Below are 19,371 nucleotides of genomic sequence, written 5' to 3' on the forward strand. Positions count from 1 at the left end.
TTTAAAATTAATTTTAACCTTAGCGTTCCCGTTATGCCCCGGGTTCCCCTATGTTTACCGTCGAAAAGTACTTGTAAGAAAAATCGAACCCGAACACCTTCCGTAACGATGTTAATAACTCGCCGGATTAAATAAAGCGCCATATTCTTGCCGTCCATCGAAATTTATGCGGCGGAACTGCTCTCGACGGTCCCGCCGCGTTATGCAAAACGTGACACTCTACGTAACTCGATAATGTCACAACGAAAAGAAATTCGCGGTCGTGCAAGAAACGCTATTTACGGGCGATGCAGCTGCAATCACGCTGCGGGAGAAATCTGTTTACAGCACTGCCAGTGCTTTCCGCCCGAGTCGACTCTCAACTCGCAGTTCTGTAGGTATGAAATCCAATAATAACGCCACGACCGTTCGGCATACACTCTTTTTCAAAAAGCCCGTTTTCCGCGCATAATCGTATATTCGGTTTTGCGGGGAAAAACCGCTTAGGGCAGAAACTTTCATTTTTTCGCGGCACAATATTAGAAAAATTGGAAATTATACGTGCCACAAAAGTAAAATAGAAAAAAAAATCGAGCAGAAATGTTACCGCAATGATGTGACAACTCACATTTTCGGCTTTGTATCGTTTGCGGGTATCCGATAAAATTGATTAGGAATTTTAGTCCTTTAAAGAGCCACAGACGTTAATTGTTCATTGATTGAGATTAATGACATACACTACAGCGTTTACGACATCCTCATTTGATCGCAAAACTTGTAGCCGCACACAAACTCAATTCAGTTGCAAAATAGTTACGGGGCGAGTTTCTTTCAATTGAAATAGATAGCAAAGTAACGAAGAAATTTTGCAATTTTATTGGCCATCAAACGCACTGGCAAATAAATAGAAATGCACGTGTTACGGAATACATTCCACGTGCGGAGGGAGGCCGAAGTGTTTCTCGCGATAAAAACGCAAGGTGCTTTCAAGCTCGAACGGTGATCCGGATTTTATAGGGTTGCTCAATAAAGACGATATTTACGAGGATCGAATTGGCTGTCAAACGAAATAACGTATAACAGATGGAACGTGGGGGCGATTTGTGGCTTAACGAAAGCCCCATCGTAGTCTAGTCGTATTCGAGGCTCTCGTGTACATCGCGACGACGTACCGGAACGGTAAACTAACAGGATATACAAGCAAGGAGATCGAAAACGTGGAAATCGAAAGGTGAAGCGCACGCCGTCGCATCTCAAGTCGCCGAAGTCTGGAACTTCTTTCTCGTTTGCGGACGTAAAAGGTTCGCAAAAGACCAGAGAGAATTCGTTAGAAATATTGCGTGTCTTTTTCTTTTATCGAAAAGATGTCACCTAATATGAAGGAACAAGTGAGATAAAACTGTAAAACTCACGAGACTGAAACGGAAAGACATTTCAATGAAGATGTGTTAGCTCACAGCGATTGTCTCTTACTCGCTGCGTTTCGTCGGGAATGCGATTAAACATGTTACAGGATATGCAACAAGAAAATGCAGCGGTGCTGTATTTTAATAATGATGATGGAGATTTATCCAAATGGAATTTAATCCAAAGCGAGTGGCTAACAGAATTGATGATTATTGATATACCCGCAGCTTGAATCGAGATCGACCGACACATTCGACATATGTCAGTGACAAGAAGTTAGAGCGTATGAAATGTCGACGGCATTAAATTTACCCGGTGAATTTAATTAACTACTAAATTATTTTCATGTAAAATTCCGATCGGAGATACGTCCTCCGCGACGGTGCTCAAACGTTCCACCGAATATTCATATTAAAACGAGTAATATCACGGTTGCCACTTGACACAGCAATATCAATAAAGACCGGACAATGCCGTCGCGGTAATAACCGAACCAAGTTATTGCAAATTATCGTTTTATCCCGCAATTTGATGCGCGATCGTAACGTGACGCAAATGACTCGTGACGTTTACTCGATAACAACGTTATTTCGTGACTGACGTGACTCTTTCTGCGACGTCGCGGTGAGAAAATCAAAACGACATGTGTAATGTAACGTTACGCATACACAATCGCCTCGCGACGCATACGTAACGCGTGTCTTCTCGCGAGAGGACAATAAGACAATTTTATAGACAGAACACGGCGGAGCTGTTATTCAATTTTGACACTTCCAGAGTCGCTGAACAATTTTGGCTGAAGTAATCGTCGCAAAAATTATGCGACTATAATATTGAATATAAAATAAAAGAACGGATGCTAAACGATTTGTCTTGGAAAGCAGATCGCTAACGCCGTATATAACGGTCGATTCTACGCGTTTACCGCGCTATCCGTGTTACGGCGGGTTCTTCGAACGGTTAAGTCCGCTTAGAAATCTATGGCGCCATAGAGATTCGCGTCGAGACCGGGCGAACGAGCGCTCCGGGGGCCATCGTTCATAAATATCAATGCGGCTTACCTGTACAGAGGTTCGCCGCTGTCCTCTTTGAACCAGAGCACCATGGAGACGGCGTCATTCGACTCGCGGGGCTGTATGTTACACGGCAGGATCGTCCTCTGACCCGCCACTCCCTGTATCGACTCCACGGGTACTGAAACACACATCGACGTCTCATTCAGAGGAGCGTTCACCGTCGCATCGCCGCGAGAAAACGAAGAGTAATGAAGCGAAGAGGAATCGCCGGATAACAAAGAGTTATGACTTTTTTAGCCGGTTCATGCAACGACCCTCAAATCCCTCGAGACGACGTCGAAATCTCTCTCTGATATCACTGACAAGATTTCCAGATATCGTAACTCCATATTTCACCAATCTCGGCATTTCAGCGCGTACGCGCTTTCTCGCGAGATATTCAAATCTCGCGCGATTCGTCATGATTATTTAATGTTAATGTTAGAGAAATCAGGCGGCGTATCTATATTCTCGTCCACCTATAAATATATTTGTGTGACGTTGTTTTTCAAGGGGGGGGATTACGCCACCTGGGAGACTCTGCATAATTTAAATGTACTATATAACCTTTTGATACGATATTATACCGTGACGGGATGTATTCCGAAATGTATGCGCGTTTCTCGCTTCTATACGTTCAGGCTATTTATATATAAATAAATTCAAGGCCCTGGAAAACATATTCTCGCACACGGTCTACGTTTCCTACGTTTCGTTCGTATTTACGACTGTCATAACTATAGCAGTATCAGGCGGTAATTCTAATGTTAATGCTCCCGCAGAAATATAGAATATTATTTTCTTACCGACGTCACACGACCGACATTACGTTCTAATACGACGTACGTAAATAAAATATGTGTAGCGCAAAACATAAATCTTTCAGGCGAATTATCGACTTGTAAAATTATAATGCTCGCGGTTTTTGAAAGAGCAACCCGCAACAAGATTAACTCAGGCATGAAGAAAATCGATTATGCCACTTAAAGTGGCTTCTTAAACACGGTTCACGACACTTTCTACTCCGTCGCTCGTCGACGAGCATTTCTGACAATAATGCAGATTTTTATCGAGAAACCTCCCTTTATCTTCCACAAAGACTCATGAATAATCCCTCGGCGTACTCTTCTCTTTAATAATTCGTAGCCCCAGAAATTTTTCGATCCGCGCTAATAGCAACGTCGTTTCGTTGTGGCTAATGAACCGTGCACTTTGATCTCTCGCATAGTGCGACGAGATGCGATATTTGTGCTAATTATAGTGGCAACAATTTCCCGTCGTGTCAAAAAGGTATTTGTACTTTCTTTATTACGAAATCATTAATACTAATGGACCTAACTAGAAATCTGAAATATAGATTATAACAAGTTGTAGGCCTTGTCAACTTCGTTGGCAAAAGAGTGAATTTTCGTATGAAATATTTCGGTACAATAACGAGAGCTCTACGAAAAAGGAGTCCTGCGGCACCACGACTAGAATTTCCTGTTTGGAATTCGATCACGCCGACGCCGCGCCGGCCGACGATGGTCCTGGGAATGCATTTTCGTCACAGGAACACATATTACATTTATGCCGGCGTTACAATGACTTTATACAAGTACGCGTGCTCTTGAGAGCCAGGGAAATTGTGCAACATAAGAGCCACCGATCTCAACATGAAGCTACGGTGCATTGTCATGCGCGCGCCTCATGATATTTGAGGCTGTTTAGATTTGCCCATTTTCAGAAAGAAAACTCAAGACATTTTAACATTTTGCATAAGAATGTGAAAGAAAGAGAGAGGCAAAATAACGTACACAGTAAAAGAATCTTAGAGATACTTTCGTATCGGCTTTCAACCTGCGAGCATGCTATACAATTAAAGTACATTTACATAATAAAATTAAGTAGTTTCCTAGATATTCGATCTTTTTACTTATCCTGGAATTATTGACTTTCCATTAGCAGAGCCGAGGCTGTAATCAATGAGAAACTTTGCTTTCTGTGCGCAAGCATCTTATGGACTAGTGTTCTAATGTAAATTGAAAGAAAGAAATAAAGTTGTAGCGAGATTATAGCTAAGTAAGCTAAGTTTATCGCAACCAAACAGTACATTGATCCGACGTGAAAAACACTCTAAATTATGTGCATTGTATATATGGTCCACGAATGGTTGAACTCACATAATCTCGAATGTGCTCGAACGAGCAGCAAGCAATAATGCGCAAGAACATACGTTATATACGTGGAAATGCGGGTATCTCAATATTTTACGATACGATTTTCTGCTTCGGAGGGATTTATAGTCGCGGCTGATATCTTGCGAAACGAAATATCGCCCGAAATAAAAGCGACGATGGCGGTTGCGGCGCAGCAACAGTTGCATCTGAAAGGCTGCGACGTCGCCGTCGTGGATTTTTACGCTTCGGAGTCTCTCGCCGAGCATGTAACGAGTTATCGATACACGAATTACACGGCGCATTACGGCGTGCTAACCCGATAGTTATCCGGGATTCGGAGACTTTAAAGATTTCTTCGGGCGCCGTTTTATACCATACAATCGCAGGAGTAGACGAGGAAAGGTCCGCGATTCAACGATGAGCGAAGGACTCCGCAGATTGCACCCGAGATTGTCTCGTGGACATTAAAACGACGCGGATTACGTTTTAAGACACGGTTAAATTCGCAAGATTTACTTTCGCAGCAGCACTCGACAACGAAACATGTTTCCGAGTGCCGCGTACGTGCGCCCATTTCAAATTCTTGATAAGCACTGTCCTTGTTAAGACTCCACTAGAATGTAGAGAATATTGATGAACAGATGTGATTTCTTTTCCAATGATGAATTTCTTATTTGTGACAATTCTTCTAATTTTTTCTGTTAAATATCTTGACAAGTGAATATGCTGGATTTCAATCAATTTAAGATGCACAACGTTGCATTATTTTACCTAACGTATATAATTATAATTTAAACGTTTAAGAATATCAGCAAATTTATTGGCATTTTCTATTGTCTATCGTTTGTAGTACAATTTTGTATATTTTTAAATAAAAATATTTTTGGCAGGACGCAACGATTCGATTATTTAAGAATTCCTATCGACATAACTTACGATCCAGCGGAGTGTTTAAAATTCAAAATTAATTACGTGTGCAAACTTCGTTATCTAATAACGAGACAAAAAGTTACGTTTTATTTTAACAGCGTCGCGTTAGAGCTAGCCGTCGGACGCCGTGTTAAGCTGCGATTTAAATTAAATTTCTCGTGGAACAATGACGCTCTACATGCACGTTGTCGAGCGGAAGTGCCGGCCAAGCTCTGCCGGTGACACTTCCGTTGACTGGTGTAATTAACAAAACCGGAAAACCACGAAGGCCGGCTATTCGCGGAAGACTGTTGTTTGAGATCACCTGCCGCGAGATTCTCTGACGGATTTCTTATTACGTAATTACCTCCCTGCCAGACGCTGGCTTGTTGAAACGCACAAAAGGAGCGACTCTGGCTAAATATCACTCTTTGTTTATTTTCCAGGCCGCGAATGGAAAGTGTGTTTGCCTTCCTTTGACTACTTTGAGATTTTTGTTTGTATTAATGCGCGTTTGTAGTGCAAAGAAATTTCCAATGGCAATCTCCGATGTTAACATGATCTTTAATTAAACGGAAACAAACGCACGTGATTGAGATGCTTTTTCTCGTATTTGAAGATATAATTCACATGTAGATTTTAGATGTTGAATTTACATGTATATGTATATTACTTTTTAATCTTTTTCTACAATTCTATTTTTTACAAAATATTACAATAAAAGGTATTTTAATATTTTCCATTAAGTTCACCATTTATTTATTATACAGCTACGTTGTGCAATTTTTCAAAATTGTAAAGATGGGAAATTTGAATTTTATTTTTAAGTAACTGACATTATTAGAACATTAATATAATTGCCCTGACTATAAAGTTGACTGTTTTGGAATAAAATGTAGCGACATCGATACAATTAAAATATAGTATTATAAGTTCAGTTAAATGCCTTTACTACTGGTTCTACCTCTCGCCCTTTGTAGCGTTAAGAAGAATCCTTCGCAGTGCCAATCGAATAATCATATTTCATGGCATCCTCGAGCTCGCAAAGGTCTGGCCGTGACACTTTCTCGTGGCATGGAGAAAAAGGAAGAGAAAAGGTACAGAGGCAGGGCAATTAAAATGCGGCCTGGGCACAAAGGGCACGAGACCTACCGAAATTTCCACCCCGCACGTTCCACTTTTGTAGACATTTCTCAGCCGGTAATTGCCTTCCGGCCCGCGCGCACGAGAATAACGGACGGAAGGAATGGACCGCATGAAATATCTTTTCCATACCTTATACCCGTACCGACGAAACAGAGAGAAAAGAGAGAAGATGCCTAAAGAGGTGAAAGAAGAAAGACTAAAAGAGAGATTAAGTCGCAGCTATCTTAATTACCTGAGTTTTAGACATCAAACTGACATTTCAAAACTAATTATGGACAATTTATCAGGCTTCAAAGTGGTTCAAAATATCAAGAATAAACTTATCAATTTGTTATCAATACACTCATCAATACACAATTATAGCGTATTAAATATCTTCAGATATTTTTCAATCTTAGGGGATTTTCTTGATAAAAATCGTTTTTCATGATTATAAACACGATTTTCAGGGTAAATTTTAAGAGAAAATTCTCTCCGTGTGTATAAAGTATATACAGGTATGTGTGTATAAAGAAGACACAAATAAAATTTGGACTAGAAATTTTGACTGGTGTAATTAACAAAACCGGAAACCCACAAAGGCCCGGCTATTCGCGGAAGACTGTTGTTTGAAATCGCCTGCCGCGAGATTCTCTGACGGATAAAATCTTTTCCAGTAAATCGTTGCTCAAAGAGATTCGTTTGCTTCTTCGACTTTAATGGCTTCCATTAAATTTCCATTCGATATTTCTATTATTCAAAATTATGTTAGTTCAAAGGAAATATTCAGCTGTAGACGTAAAAAAATATTTCTTCTCTGTAGACCATTCGTAACTGTCGCCAAAATTGGAGAAATCGAAAAGCCTCCATAACTCTTTCGGTGTAAGAATCGTACGCTGATTGTGTCCGATCGTGGATCTTAGAATATCATTTTTCACGATCGATAACAGCACGACGCGGCGGCGCGAATCTGCAGGTGTAAGTCAAAATCGATGATTCGGTACTATTCGAGCGGGAACGACGCGTTCTCGCATAACTTTCATCGACACGGCGGCGGCGTGGCGGAAGACGCATGATCGCTGCACGATCTTGCAAAAATCAGCTTTTAGGAGTTCCCATTCTGCAGTAAAGGAAAACGACACGTTTGAAAAAGCACGGTGTGCAGGACGACGAAAGTTTTGAGAAAGGCGCGCTTGCAAAAGGGTGGACGCGAAATGCTGAATCGAAGCCCGTTGCCGCGCGACAAAGGGCCCGAAACTTTCGACGCCGCGAATCGCGCGCAAAGGAAATCCCCTGGCACTGCTGCGAGCTCGTCGCCGCCACCGCCGCCGCCGCTTCGATGGTCGCGGTATTGTAAAAGCTCCGTGTACGAAATTCATTTCCGGCGAATATTTCGCTAAGGCGGCTTAAGTTTTCGCTCGGATATGTCTCTCTCGTGTCGCATAAATCTTTTCGCGACTCAGGCAGAAGATTTACTTAGCTCCTAGGAAAGATTTACTAAAAGTCTAGCGGAGAGTTATAAGAATCTATTAACAAAGTGACAACGTCGTGTGCAAAGGTAAGTAAAGCAAGTGGTATGGTGGCGTTAATACTATAAATACAAAGATTTTGAAAGATATAATTCAAATAAGGATGAACGCTAAAATTTATTCGCTGTGTTAAATGTTAACTATTATTATATAAATTAAACAAACGCGCGCTTTCAATTTCTAATAGACTTAAAGAATCAGTAATTAAAACGTATTTCACACACTTTACACATTTGTGCAGACGCATCGCGACGTTTAATTACGTTAAAAGGTATAAGAAGCGAAGTCTGCGCTAACGTTTTATGCAAATATTGGTTACAATTTCCTTCTCTCTGTGCTGTGATATAGAGATTTATAAAAAAAAAATCGCGTCGCGCTGTCGAATCTCATTTCCAGTCGTTGATTTGTGAAAAACGGCGAGGCGATCCCCGCTCTCGTTCTCCTACCTTTTTCCATTCTGTGCTCCTTCTATATTCCTTTCCGGTCCCGCTCTCTCGCGGTGACCGCGAAAGGAAAAGGAGCGTATACTCAAGAGATTGGTTATAAAGAGCAAACAGAAAGGAATCGATGTAATTGAGGTGAGTCTGGCATCCCCCTTTCTCTCTCTCTCTCTCGCTCTCTTTCTTCGTCTCGTGGGGCCCGAGCTTTCCACGAGAAATTGTATCCGAGAAAATGGCAAAGATCACGTCAGAGACTGCATTATTCAGCACCGGCTCGGTAAATCTATATATACACGGCCGCCCTTTCATCTACAGTAACGTAAATCCTTTCCTCTTCCGTTTTCTCTCTTCTCTCTTTCTCTCTCTGTCTTCTTCGCTCCTTTAATTTTTCGAATTACGTGCCGAACTGTTTGCACAATACTCCCGGCGAACGTAGCCTCGAGATAATTCGAGAACCGCTATCGCTTCGTTCTCGACTCGATCCCGCGCGCAAACGCAAGCCACTTCTATTGCGCCATTTATCATCGACCTCGCTGCTTTATTAGGCGTGACTGATTGATGTCCTTATTACCGGACCCGAATTCGTACCCGAAAAATTATCCCATTTCCACGGCCGTCCGCCCGCCGCCGGCGCGGCGTTTGGCCGACGAGTCGCTTTTCCGGATGTTGAATCCGTCTCCGGACGCGGATTCAGCCCGCGTGAGAAATCCGGAAATCATAAATCACCGAGCGCGGCGAATTGTTGACGGAGTATATTTTCAAAAAGAACTCTCCTCTCTCCGGGCTTCGTCATTGTCAGTCGTATAATTAATTGATCCATCGCGCGGTAAGAGGACCGAAGAGAAGGGGATAAACAGGCATAGAATTCTCAATCATTTATCCGAGATTCCACCAGCCGTCAATTTGAGGAGAAAAAGGCCAGTTAAGGGGAAATCAATTTTTGAAATATAATTCGCTCATTAAACTGAAAGGTATAATAATCCAAGAGAATTCCATACCCCGATTTATTGCACAACCATACATTTCGTAGCTTCAAATATTCTACATTGATCTGATTCTCCGTTGCGGACCATATTTTCCTACCGTACTGTATCTCGCCGTAGAGATTAAGTGTATACAAATCTTTCTCAATTTTCGAGCTAGAAACATCATGAGCTGTTCTAATCGCATAAGCGAGATCTCGGTATAAAGGGGCAGAGGAGTTTGAATTTAACTTTTCTTTTCAGCTCTTCAATCATCCCTTCGTCGAGTTACGAGCGAAAACGTCGCCGTTGTCTCTTAATGGAATAATAATGCGGCATTATGACGGTCCTCAAGACGCGGAAAACCAACCGGGACGGAGATTCCATTCCCATCCGTCGAGAGCAATTCCTCGAATACTTGTTTACTTTCCCATTTACCCTTCTGTTTCTTCGATAAAGCGATGCCGGCGCCGGCCGCGACCCTCGAAGAAGCTCCGGCTCCCAGCGTTTTCCGGCGTTCGCGGCAATTAACATCGCGCTTTACGGCGCTCCAATATCTTTCCGCATCCCGAGCACCGTGGACCGGTTGCCCGTGAGTGCTCGGAAATGGCGTCGCCGTCCTGGGAAATATATCGCGACGCGGTAAGCGAGGGCTTACTCGGGAAAAGCGATTTTTCACGCGGTCGATCGGGCAGGCCGCGACGGCGTAAAATATCGCACATATAGCTGTAATAGACCGTTCGAAAAGAGCTCTTCCTGTATTCTTGTTCTGTTTATTTTACCCACTCTCGGGCTCTCGGGTAACTTTTAAGTCCTAATAGCTTTAGCGGCCTCGGTGCGACACCCCCGTGTGATAAAGCGTGCATATGTACTAGTCGCTCTGCTTACTTTGTCCCGCGCTTAACGCCTCTGTCCTTTAGCATTTTGTGCAGCCGCTCTAGTCTCATAAATAATGATCGGCGCGAGAAGACATTCGAAATTAAATTGCAGTCGATTAATCTTAGTAAAAATAAATAAAGTGACAGCTGTGACATGTTTGCATAATTCATCTTAATCCTAATTAGCAGTCCTAAAGCGCGGTCCCTTACGTTATTCTGTCGCGCCGATCTTGCCAAGAATATCGAGCAAGGCAGACGTTTCGAATTTAAATTCGTCCATCAATGTCCGAGATAAAACATTTATTAATAAGGATTCTCTATTTATGTTTCATCTGCACGTAATTTCCGCCATCATTTGCAATCTTGTTATTTATTGTTTTGACGAACATATTTCATTTTTCTCAACGTGCAATTTCATTCTTAACACTTTACGCTTCCATGTCAGTTCCACGGAAAAAAAAAGAAATAACGATCGACGCGAATCAAACTCGTCATACGGTAGTCGGGGCCCGTGATTTATTCACACTGGAAATTTGGAATTTACGAGCCAAAGGGTATTGGCTGAATGAAATCGGTTTCGCCTTTTCACGTCATCACGATGCGCTAAATGCATCCGCTGGATTGAGAGCCCGCTCGATGCGTCCAGCCCGTCCTCGACGCAGCGGCGCATTCGCGTAAATATGCATGCGTGTAATCCGTACGTTTAGACTCATACGAGTAATCGAAGCCCGTGTGAGCATCGGTAGACAATGGAAAGTAGCGGAGTGCATTTGCACGCCATCAGATGTTCAAAAGCATAACGAATTTTACAATAAGTGAGACTTCATTTCTTAAACATTAAATACAGATCCCGTGTAACATACAACAAATGTAAAAGCAACAGATAAATGAATTTTTTGGAATAAATACTGACAAATCGACTTGCGAGATATAAGTTTTAATTAGGACCGGTTGTATTAAACAGATATTTCACGACATTATTGTATATTCATAATATTGTAGAAGCGTCAAAATACGGGTTAGTCTTAGTTTAATAATTGAAGCTTGTAATAAAGAAGCTTTAATCTACATTTATAAGAAAAATCTTTTCAACGTGACATATGTTAGCACTATATCTTTGCATCGCTCGTTTATTCGACGTAATAATCACGAGCTGTTTATAATGCGAAGAAATTTCAGAGCATTATTAAAGCAGAGCGCTTATATTAAATAATATATTTGCGCAAAACGGGTCTTCTTACGTGAAATCATTTGTGCGCGGCGCGCACAATACAGAATTAATGAGTCTCGAAACTAATTAAAATCGTCTATGAGCCGCGGGAAATCGCTGCTCTCGTCTTGATACATAAGTCGGAAGGAATAACAGCGCGGCGGCGAGGGGATAAAATAGGGCGTGATAGTAGAGAGCTCGGTTATCCTACAAGCGCTTTATAGGCACGTACCGCAGTATACCGCATCATTGCGGCTCAGTGGTTTCCAAATTATAGCTTGCGTGCTTAAAGAGGGATAGAATTTTATGAAGAAACTGATGGTGAGATAATTTTCATATTCACATTAACAAATAAATAAATATTCTTGTAGTTCAGTGAGAATTTCTTTGTGATATTAAAAGGATATATGTTAATTTTAGCGCAATGCATATTATCAATAAACAATAAATATTTTATTAAATAATGAGAAAGAGAGAGAGAATAGGGAAACCAATAACGGCCACTAAATATGACATCCTCATGTTTTAGTCATATTTTTCTGTTCATCTATCTGGCACGATGTGGTGAGAAAATGAGTTTTGCCGAAAAACGAAGCGATACAACAAAGAAACAGTCGTAATTAGCAGTCCGGCTAATTGCATCGAGTGCCGTGCTCGTTGGGGACAGCGTCACGATAAATTATTATGCGAAACGCTCGAAATGTACGCGGCGAAATAGGAGGAATAAACTCGCCCAACGCGCAATTAGCTGGATCCATGAATTTTTCAAAAACGGGCGGCATATCGTTCCGAGGTAGTGTATATCGCGTACCGGAGTGCGGGCTCGAATCGGAGCGCGATAATATAATAAAAGTAACGATATTAATGAGTGCATTATTAAAGCCGGTAAATTATTCGAGGGCCATTATTGCAGGAAATGCATTATATTTCGGATCAACGTTTTGAGATTTCTCCCGATACGCCCAGAATTTCCGACCGACCATCTCCGCGAACGTCAAAGTCAGTCAGCGGGAATTACGGGTACAATTCTGCTGCGAGTTTTCGAAATCACGTTGCGGTATCGCATTTTTCGCCGAATTACGCAAACATTAATCCGATTAATCACAGCAAATGCAACGACGATAATGAGTCCTGAATAGTGTTTGCAACCATAAGCATTATCGCGCGCCAACACGTTACATGTGTTTTAAACATTACCGTGTAGTTAGATTTTGCAATAAAAGAAGGATTTGCTTGAAAGCTATCTTATATAAATAATTAATAACAATATAATAGTAACAATACTTTCAATATTAATATTCGATTGGTTAGGAATATAAGGATATTTTATCACACAGGTTATTGATTCTGAGATATTAATAATTGCATAATAGCGTATCAAGAATTTATGGATTACCGCAAAATGTCAATGCCTTTGGTTGCGAGTACCCGATACAATCTTTCCCGGACAATCTCTGCATACATTATGTCGGAGATCCCAGGACACCGCGCGAGTTTCATTTGCACGCAATGCATACAACGGTGCATTACATGCCACATATTTGTCGGATCGATACCCGCGATGCGAGATACGCGGATTGATGTACGACAAAGTTATGTCATGCTATCTGCTTTTAGACTCTATATGCCTCTAATTAGTATCGATACCGTTCGCTATTTGTACGAGTACAAGTGTCTTGTTCACTTCATTAAACTTTTTCGTGTTTAATCTCGATCATTTTGCAACTCTGTTCTATTTTCTATTTTTGCAATTCTATTTTCTTCTACTTTTATGCACGAAATTCTTATGTATAACGATTTGTGTGAAATATTTTCATCCCACAAATGTTTAACAAAACAAAAATGAATAAAACCTCATGATAGAAAAATTTTATATACTTCTTATGAAACTCTTTTTTAGGAAGATGATGCATCGTGTTAAAACAATCGCTACTAAAAAAACTTTTCGTTTCATTCCTTTTACAAAGTAAAAAATAGGGCAGCTGCAGCACATAAATTGTTAAATTCACATCGCACGGAACGTCATACTACCAGCTCGACTGATCTTAGTTATAGATTTTAATCCCAACACGACAAATCTATCACCGTTATTAATCGCCATCGCAATATTACGAGCGTGTCCCCCGTTATCTTAATGGTCGCCACTCGTGGATCTAACAACGTGATACTCGCCGGTGCAATTTAGCAGCTCAGTCGAAGATCGCAGCATTGGTCAGAATACGTCGTATCCTTATCGTGGCGCGTCATTCATCTCGCACCACGGTTTATAACTCGCATATAATGCACGCATTAATATTCAGAGCCAATCCAAATTATCGTCGACACTATAATCATGCGCTACATAATTATCGCAAATTGCACTACGCGTTCCAATTTACATAAAACACGTGTCAGCATCGAGGGCTCGTCAAGATCGTTGTCCTACAATTAATTATGATCTCCATGCTACTATTCGAAGGGCGGGTTTTGCCTCGAGTGTCACCTACGTCTCGTCGCAGCGGTGAAATGCGACAGTTTGGCGAGGAAAGAAATCAGTTAAATACCCTCGTGGTACGCGCTCCCCATAATTTACGAAATTATCGCAACGTACTTTGGACAAGTTTTCCTTTTTCGTTCTCGCGGCGGTACGTTCGCCCGTGGAATGCGTCGCGCGTATCTCGAGATACGTAGAAAGTTTACTCGAGATAATCGTAATCTCGCCTGGACTCGCGCGTACACCGTTAAAACTTCGGCACAATTATCCTGCTACGGGTCTCTGAAGAGGGTTGAAGCTGACTCGACCGGGTTGTCCGGGACAGCGCTGATATTGGGGGAAGATTGAGGGGGCGCGGAAGAGGGGAGAGAGAGAGAGAGAACGGAGAGAAAATTAATAAAAATACCTCGAGGCCCGTGCCCCCGATTAATTAAAACTTCGGACGCCTCGGGGCGATCCATTGGTCGACTTATACTACTGCGCCCCGCTCGGAGATATACGTGCGGCAAAGTTTCCCTCGCGAAAGAGGCGAAGGCGTGCCGATCACCTTTGAGACGGATTACGAAGAACTGCGGTCCGAGTTCCCATAGAAATTCTCTTTATCATCCACGGTACTCGTGTTGGACGGCGGCGGGCGTCTTACGAAAAGGTAATTATCGGGAAATATTTGGCGCGAGTAATTCGAATGCGTCCGTGCGAGTAATTTAAATCCGATTTCCTCTCCCGGGTAAGATTTAATTCGGCGCTTAATTACTTAAATTCCTGTTCCTTACATTTAGAATAATGTGACGGAGACTGTGCGATTTAAGTAGAGTTATATCATCATAACTATAGAATATGGTTATTGAGAAAACGAGAAATGGAGATGGCCGGATGCGTTATACGATCGAGTTTCATCGAAAAATGTCTTCTCTCTTATTAAGTGCATTCCTTAACGAACGTATATCTTATCGAGAGATTGCATGTATTGATTACTTATTATTCGATACACATAAAGATTTAAAGAAAAAAAACAAGAAAAAGAATTCTCTTTTTACATAAATAACGCACTGCGATTAATCTCGATCAACTAATATAAATTTAAAGATTAAATAAAGTAATTTTAATACACATACATCATAAAGAAACAAAAGTTTCTTCTCAAGAGCTTATTCACAAAATCTTAATATTTACGCGATATTCGTTATTATCACTTAGTGAAAATCTATCTTTTGGTAAAAGGAATCATTGTGGCACGGATGGCTGACCGAGTTACATTTCACTTACATACACACACATACACGCAGGGCCTTTCGCCGAGGGTGCATTTGAGACAACGAAAGCGCGAGAAAGAGAGGCAACAGGATAGAGCCCAGGCTCGGCGGCGAGGCTAACGAGCAGGATGTATCAATTAAAAGCCGGTTGGTGGCAGCAGCCGGTTTGGAAAACACAGGGTACAAAGTACACGGCGATAGAAAACCGGCTCGCGGGAATAGTCCGCCGCGCGTCCGCGTCCGCGGGCGGAACTCGATTAATTACGAGTTAGCCTGGGACCCTTTGACGATGACGACGACGACAGTACGTCATCGCGCCCACACTCATCATACTAGTCTCTTTCTCTTTCTCGGTCTCTCCCTCGTCCTCCCACCCCCTCTCTCTCTCTCTCTCTCTCTCTCGCTTTCTCGCTTTCTCTTTGTCTCCGGTTTGTCGCTTTGCGCGGATCACGTCTCGTAATTCATAAACCGCAGCGCGAGTTGTCGGTTCGACCGGAACTACTGGGAGCGCAAAAGCGCCGTCGCTGGACACCAGCCCCGGTGGCGATTTCACTCGGCGGTCCCCGAGTACGGCAAAGAAGAGTGGAATTGTAAAGAGAATATCATATAGAAAAATCAGAGGAAGAAGAGGATTGATCGCGCCATGCAGATTCGAGAAACGATGACGGATATAATGCACAAAGGCGCGCAAAAAAAGCGCTTCTCGCGCAGCACAAATTTCACTGTCAATTTTCCATGATCATTCTTTGCTGCCTCCAAATTGGACTGTTTTTCGTTTACTCGAATTCTTCTTTCACAAAACTTTCAGTTTTGACGTGGATTGTTTTTCTTTACATTAAATTGCTTGCACGTATTTACATTCTTTAATTTAAGATGCACGCGAGTGAAATAATGAATGTGACGCAACGTATATAGTAATTAATTCCCGTCACGCTAAGTCCATCACGTTCGAATTTTGAGCTCTGAATATTTGCTCGACACTAGAAGTGATTCCCGAGTTCACCAGCTGCGCCTGGCATTCAGCTAATAGTCGAGTTGCATTAGATTGCCGACATAACATGCTACGAACTCTACGAAACTCAATCATGGTAGAGCAAAATTTGTTAAATGAGTCTCCTGTTTTCGGAAGTTCTTCGCTATAAATGAATCGCTTATTTCAGAACAAGCGTATGTACCAAGAGGTCAACTTTACAACAGTAATCTACGCCGAGGCAAATGCTTTTCTTCTATAACAATAGAAACTTTAACTAGGTACTCATTATGGTCCTTGTAATATCACGCGAAACAATGTGTAATACACACCCCGCAATATACAAACGACAATACTGTCGGAGCAGCATATCGTTCAAGAAAGTTATTTTCTCTTGCAGTATCAGCTTTTACATTTTCTCAAATTTACCTCCATTTATACAATATTTAGCATGTACTTTTAATATTTGCTATCACAAAAGCATAACAAATTTTTTCTTAATTTTTATAAAACTCTTAAGTAATATACATATAAATTAAATATTATATTAAAACCTAACAATAACCAGATGTAAAATAAATTAGGCAACGCAAGCAACGGACATTCAAGGGTCCGTCTTCCAACTACGTGTTCCGTTACGTAGCTGAAGATCGTGCAAGTCGCGCTTTTTTTTTTTAAAGCGAAGGTGCGGACACGGGAGAATGGCGAAACCAAAAGAGTTGCAGGTTTTAGGTCAAAGCTCGCGAGATCGTCGTTCAAATCCGATGGGTCATGTCACAGCAACGCGGTTCTGTGCTCATCCGTGGCTGGTTAACAAGCTTAGTTTAAACACTCGTTAGAGGCGCCTGATCGTCGTAGCGAACAACCAGGTGCACAGCTATGAGTGTAAGACACGCCGCACTCGGTGTGCACGGTGCGAAGGCCGTTTATGATGGAAACTAGCTGCAAGTGTGTGCCTTGCGACACGGCGAATCTCATTAGATGCCACCACGGCGATGGCTAAAGCTGATAATATCATGCGGAAACACGCGTAACGTCGTTTAGAACGAGCACGCCCCGCCGCGCCGTTTTAACGCGTGCGTGCGCGTGGGTTCGCCAGCGGATTTACATTTCGCGAGAATTTAAATAAATTATCGTGGTCGACAAATTCGACCGCTAATGCGGTCTTTCACGGCGAGCTAGTTTTAAGGACCGCAACTTTTTCTCGACGTTCACGTCGGCCTGATGTTGTAAAACTCGCCCGACCGTCACGGTCAGGCAAGTTTTAACGTGCGAATTAAATTAAAACATTACGATTAACTTGTGTCTACGAGAAAATTTTGGGCAAAAGCTAATAAAAACGCAAAGAAACTTCTTCGAATAAATTTCGCTTAAATGCGCTTAATAAATACATGAAACTATGATAAAGATATAAAAAAAAACTAATACCAGCTTATTCTTCTTTGACTCCACTTTCTCCCTTTCCGAAGCATTTTATTCGCAAAATTTCTGATTCCGCAAAATGTTTCCTACGTCTTTACCATATAAAATTGTATACCAAATTTATAGTCCGCATGATACGAACGGTGTTACCAAACTGTAACGTGAAAAATGACAAAAGTCTCCTTACTTCTCGGCTCGCCTAGATATCCGTATACAAATATATGTATCTCGTAATGAAAAATAGTTCGAGTGTCGCAAGAGAATGCAAAAGTTAGCTACGTCAATGCGCAAACCGAGAAGTTTAATTTATTATCGGAGCGATAGGACTCTCCCCTCGCATCGGCGGAACTTTTTTCACGGTGAAGCCCTCGAGTATTAATGTTAAATTGGCCGTAACCGTCCGGATTAAATTGGAGCGGCCTTTTTGCTTAGCTGGACTGCAAATGTACAGGGCCGTGCGCCTTTTTACATGGCAGCTCCATCCGATCCACCATTGAAGTAGAAAACTTTAATCTCCTACGCAAATGTACTGAACAAGCGGAATCGCTGACGAAGTTGCGAGCTCGATGACTGCTATTGGGAAATTATCTTTCAGGAACGTTTTCGTAAAAATTTCGATTAATGAAATTTATTTCAATCATTTTTTTATCTCGGTTTTTCGTACTGCACATCCACCGAAACATCGTCAAATCGTCGAAAATACCGTTATTCTTGCCATCTGCGATCTCTTTCATCTACTTGAAAGGGATTTTTTACTTAAAAAAATGGCAGCGAAGTTTCTAAGATAAAATTGAGAGAAATCGAAAAAGTCCTTAGTAAAAACCAACTTTCAAAGCAAGTAACAAACTAGATTCTTTAGCCAACATTGAGATAAAGCTTTAACAAAATTTTTATGTCCGATCATACATTTTTCATATTTAATGTTCATGCAATTTTGCATTATTAAAAAAAAGATTTTAATTTAATTAATACATACATGCCGGTAAATTTTATAATCCTTTGTTTATAACGCTGTAATAGCCACAATCACGCCTTTATTACGGCAAATATTTAAATATTATTGGAAACAAATTAATCCCGGATAATATTTAATGAAACATATTAATTTTTACATTTACAATTACGGATCAAACAATTAATAAGAATTCTGTCGAGCGCTACCGACCTTTGCACTCGTGGTCGATGAGCACAAAGCAAAGCCAAAATATCATTAATATAGGTACGATACCCATTTGTATCTACCATTAATAACTCACTGTAATGGTATAGAATTAGTAACAAAGCAATGGTAGTAATAGCAAAGTAATAGCAAATGGCAGAATTAATAACAAAGCGTATCGCTGTGCATCCGCATTTGCCGTCCCATTATGCTAACGGATTTAGCCGGTACATCATGGCAATGTGCTTTTCCCCTCGGTTTCTTTCTAGTTCGATTGCTCTCTACGTGCAAGCAAAAAAATTTAATTCCACGCGCACACGAGTGCGGCCGGGATGACGGTGTTGGTGCGACTGTAACTGCTGACAAAGTTGCAATAGTTGGGCAGACGCAACGACGACGACCGATATCCTTTGTGTTCGGCAAGTTCCGGCTTACTGGGAA

At 41.5% G+C, this 19,371-nt stretch overlaps 1 protein-coding gene across 2 annotated transcripts in view; it reads right to left on the reverse strand.

The window, feature by feature from the left end:
• Positions 1 to 19,371, reverse strand: part of LOC105564471 (hemicentin-1-like) — a 253,172-nt gene that overhangs the window by 203,301 nt on the left and 30,500 nt on the right. For both annotated transcript variants that reach the window (XM_012016860.1, XM_012016861.1), the window contains one exon: positions 2,448 to 2,580. In XM_012016860.1, the coding sequence (XP_011872250.1) occupies positions 2,448 to 2,580 (133 nt within the window). The remainder of the gene's footprint in view (positions 1 to 2,447; positions 2,581 to 19,371) is intronic.

This window comes from Vollenhovia emeryi, unplaced genomic scaffold (genome assembly GCF_000949405.1).
Source record: "Vollenhovia emeryi isolate VEMERY1.0 unplaced genomic scaffold, V.emery_V1.0 DF939164.1, whole genome shotgun sequence".
Classification (NCBI taxonomy): Eukaryota; Metazoa; Arthropoda; class Insecta; order Hymenoptera; family Formicidae; genus Vollenhovia; species Vollenhovia emeryi.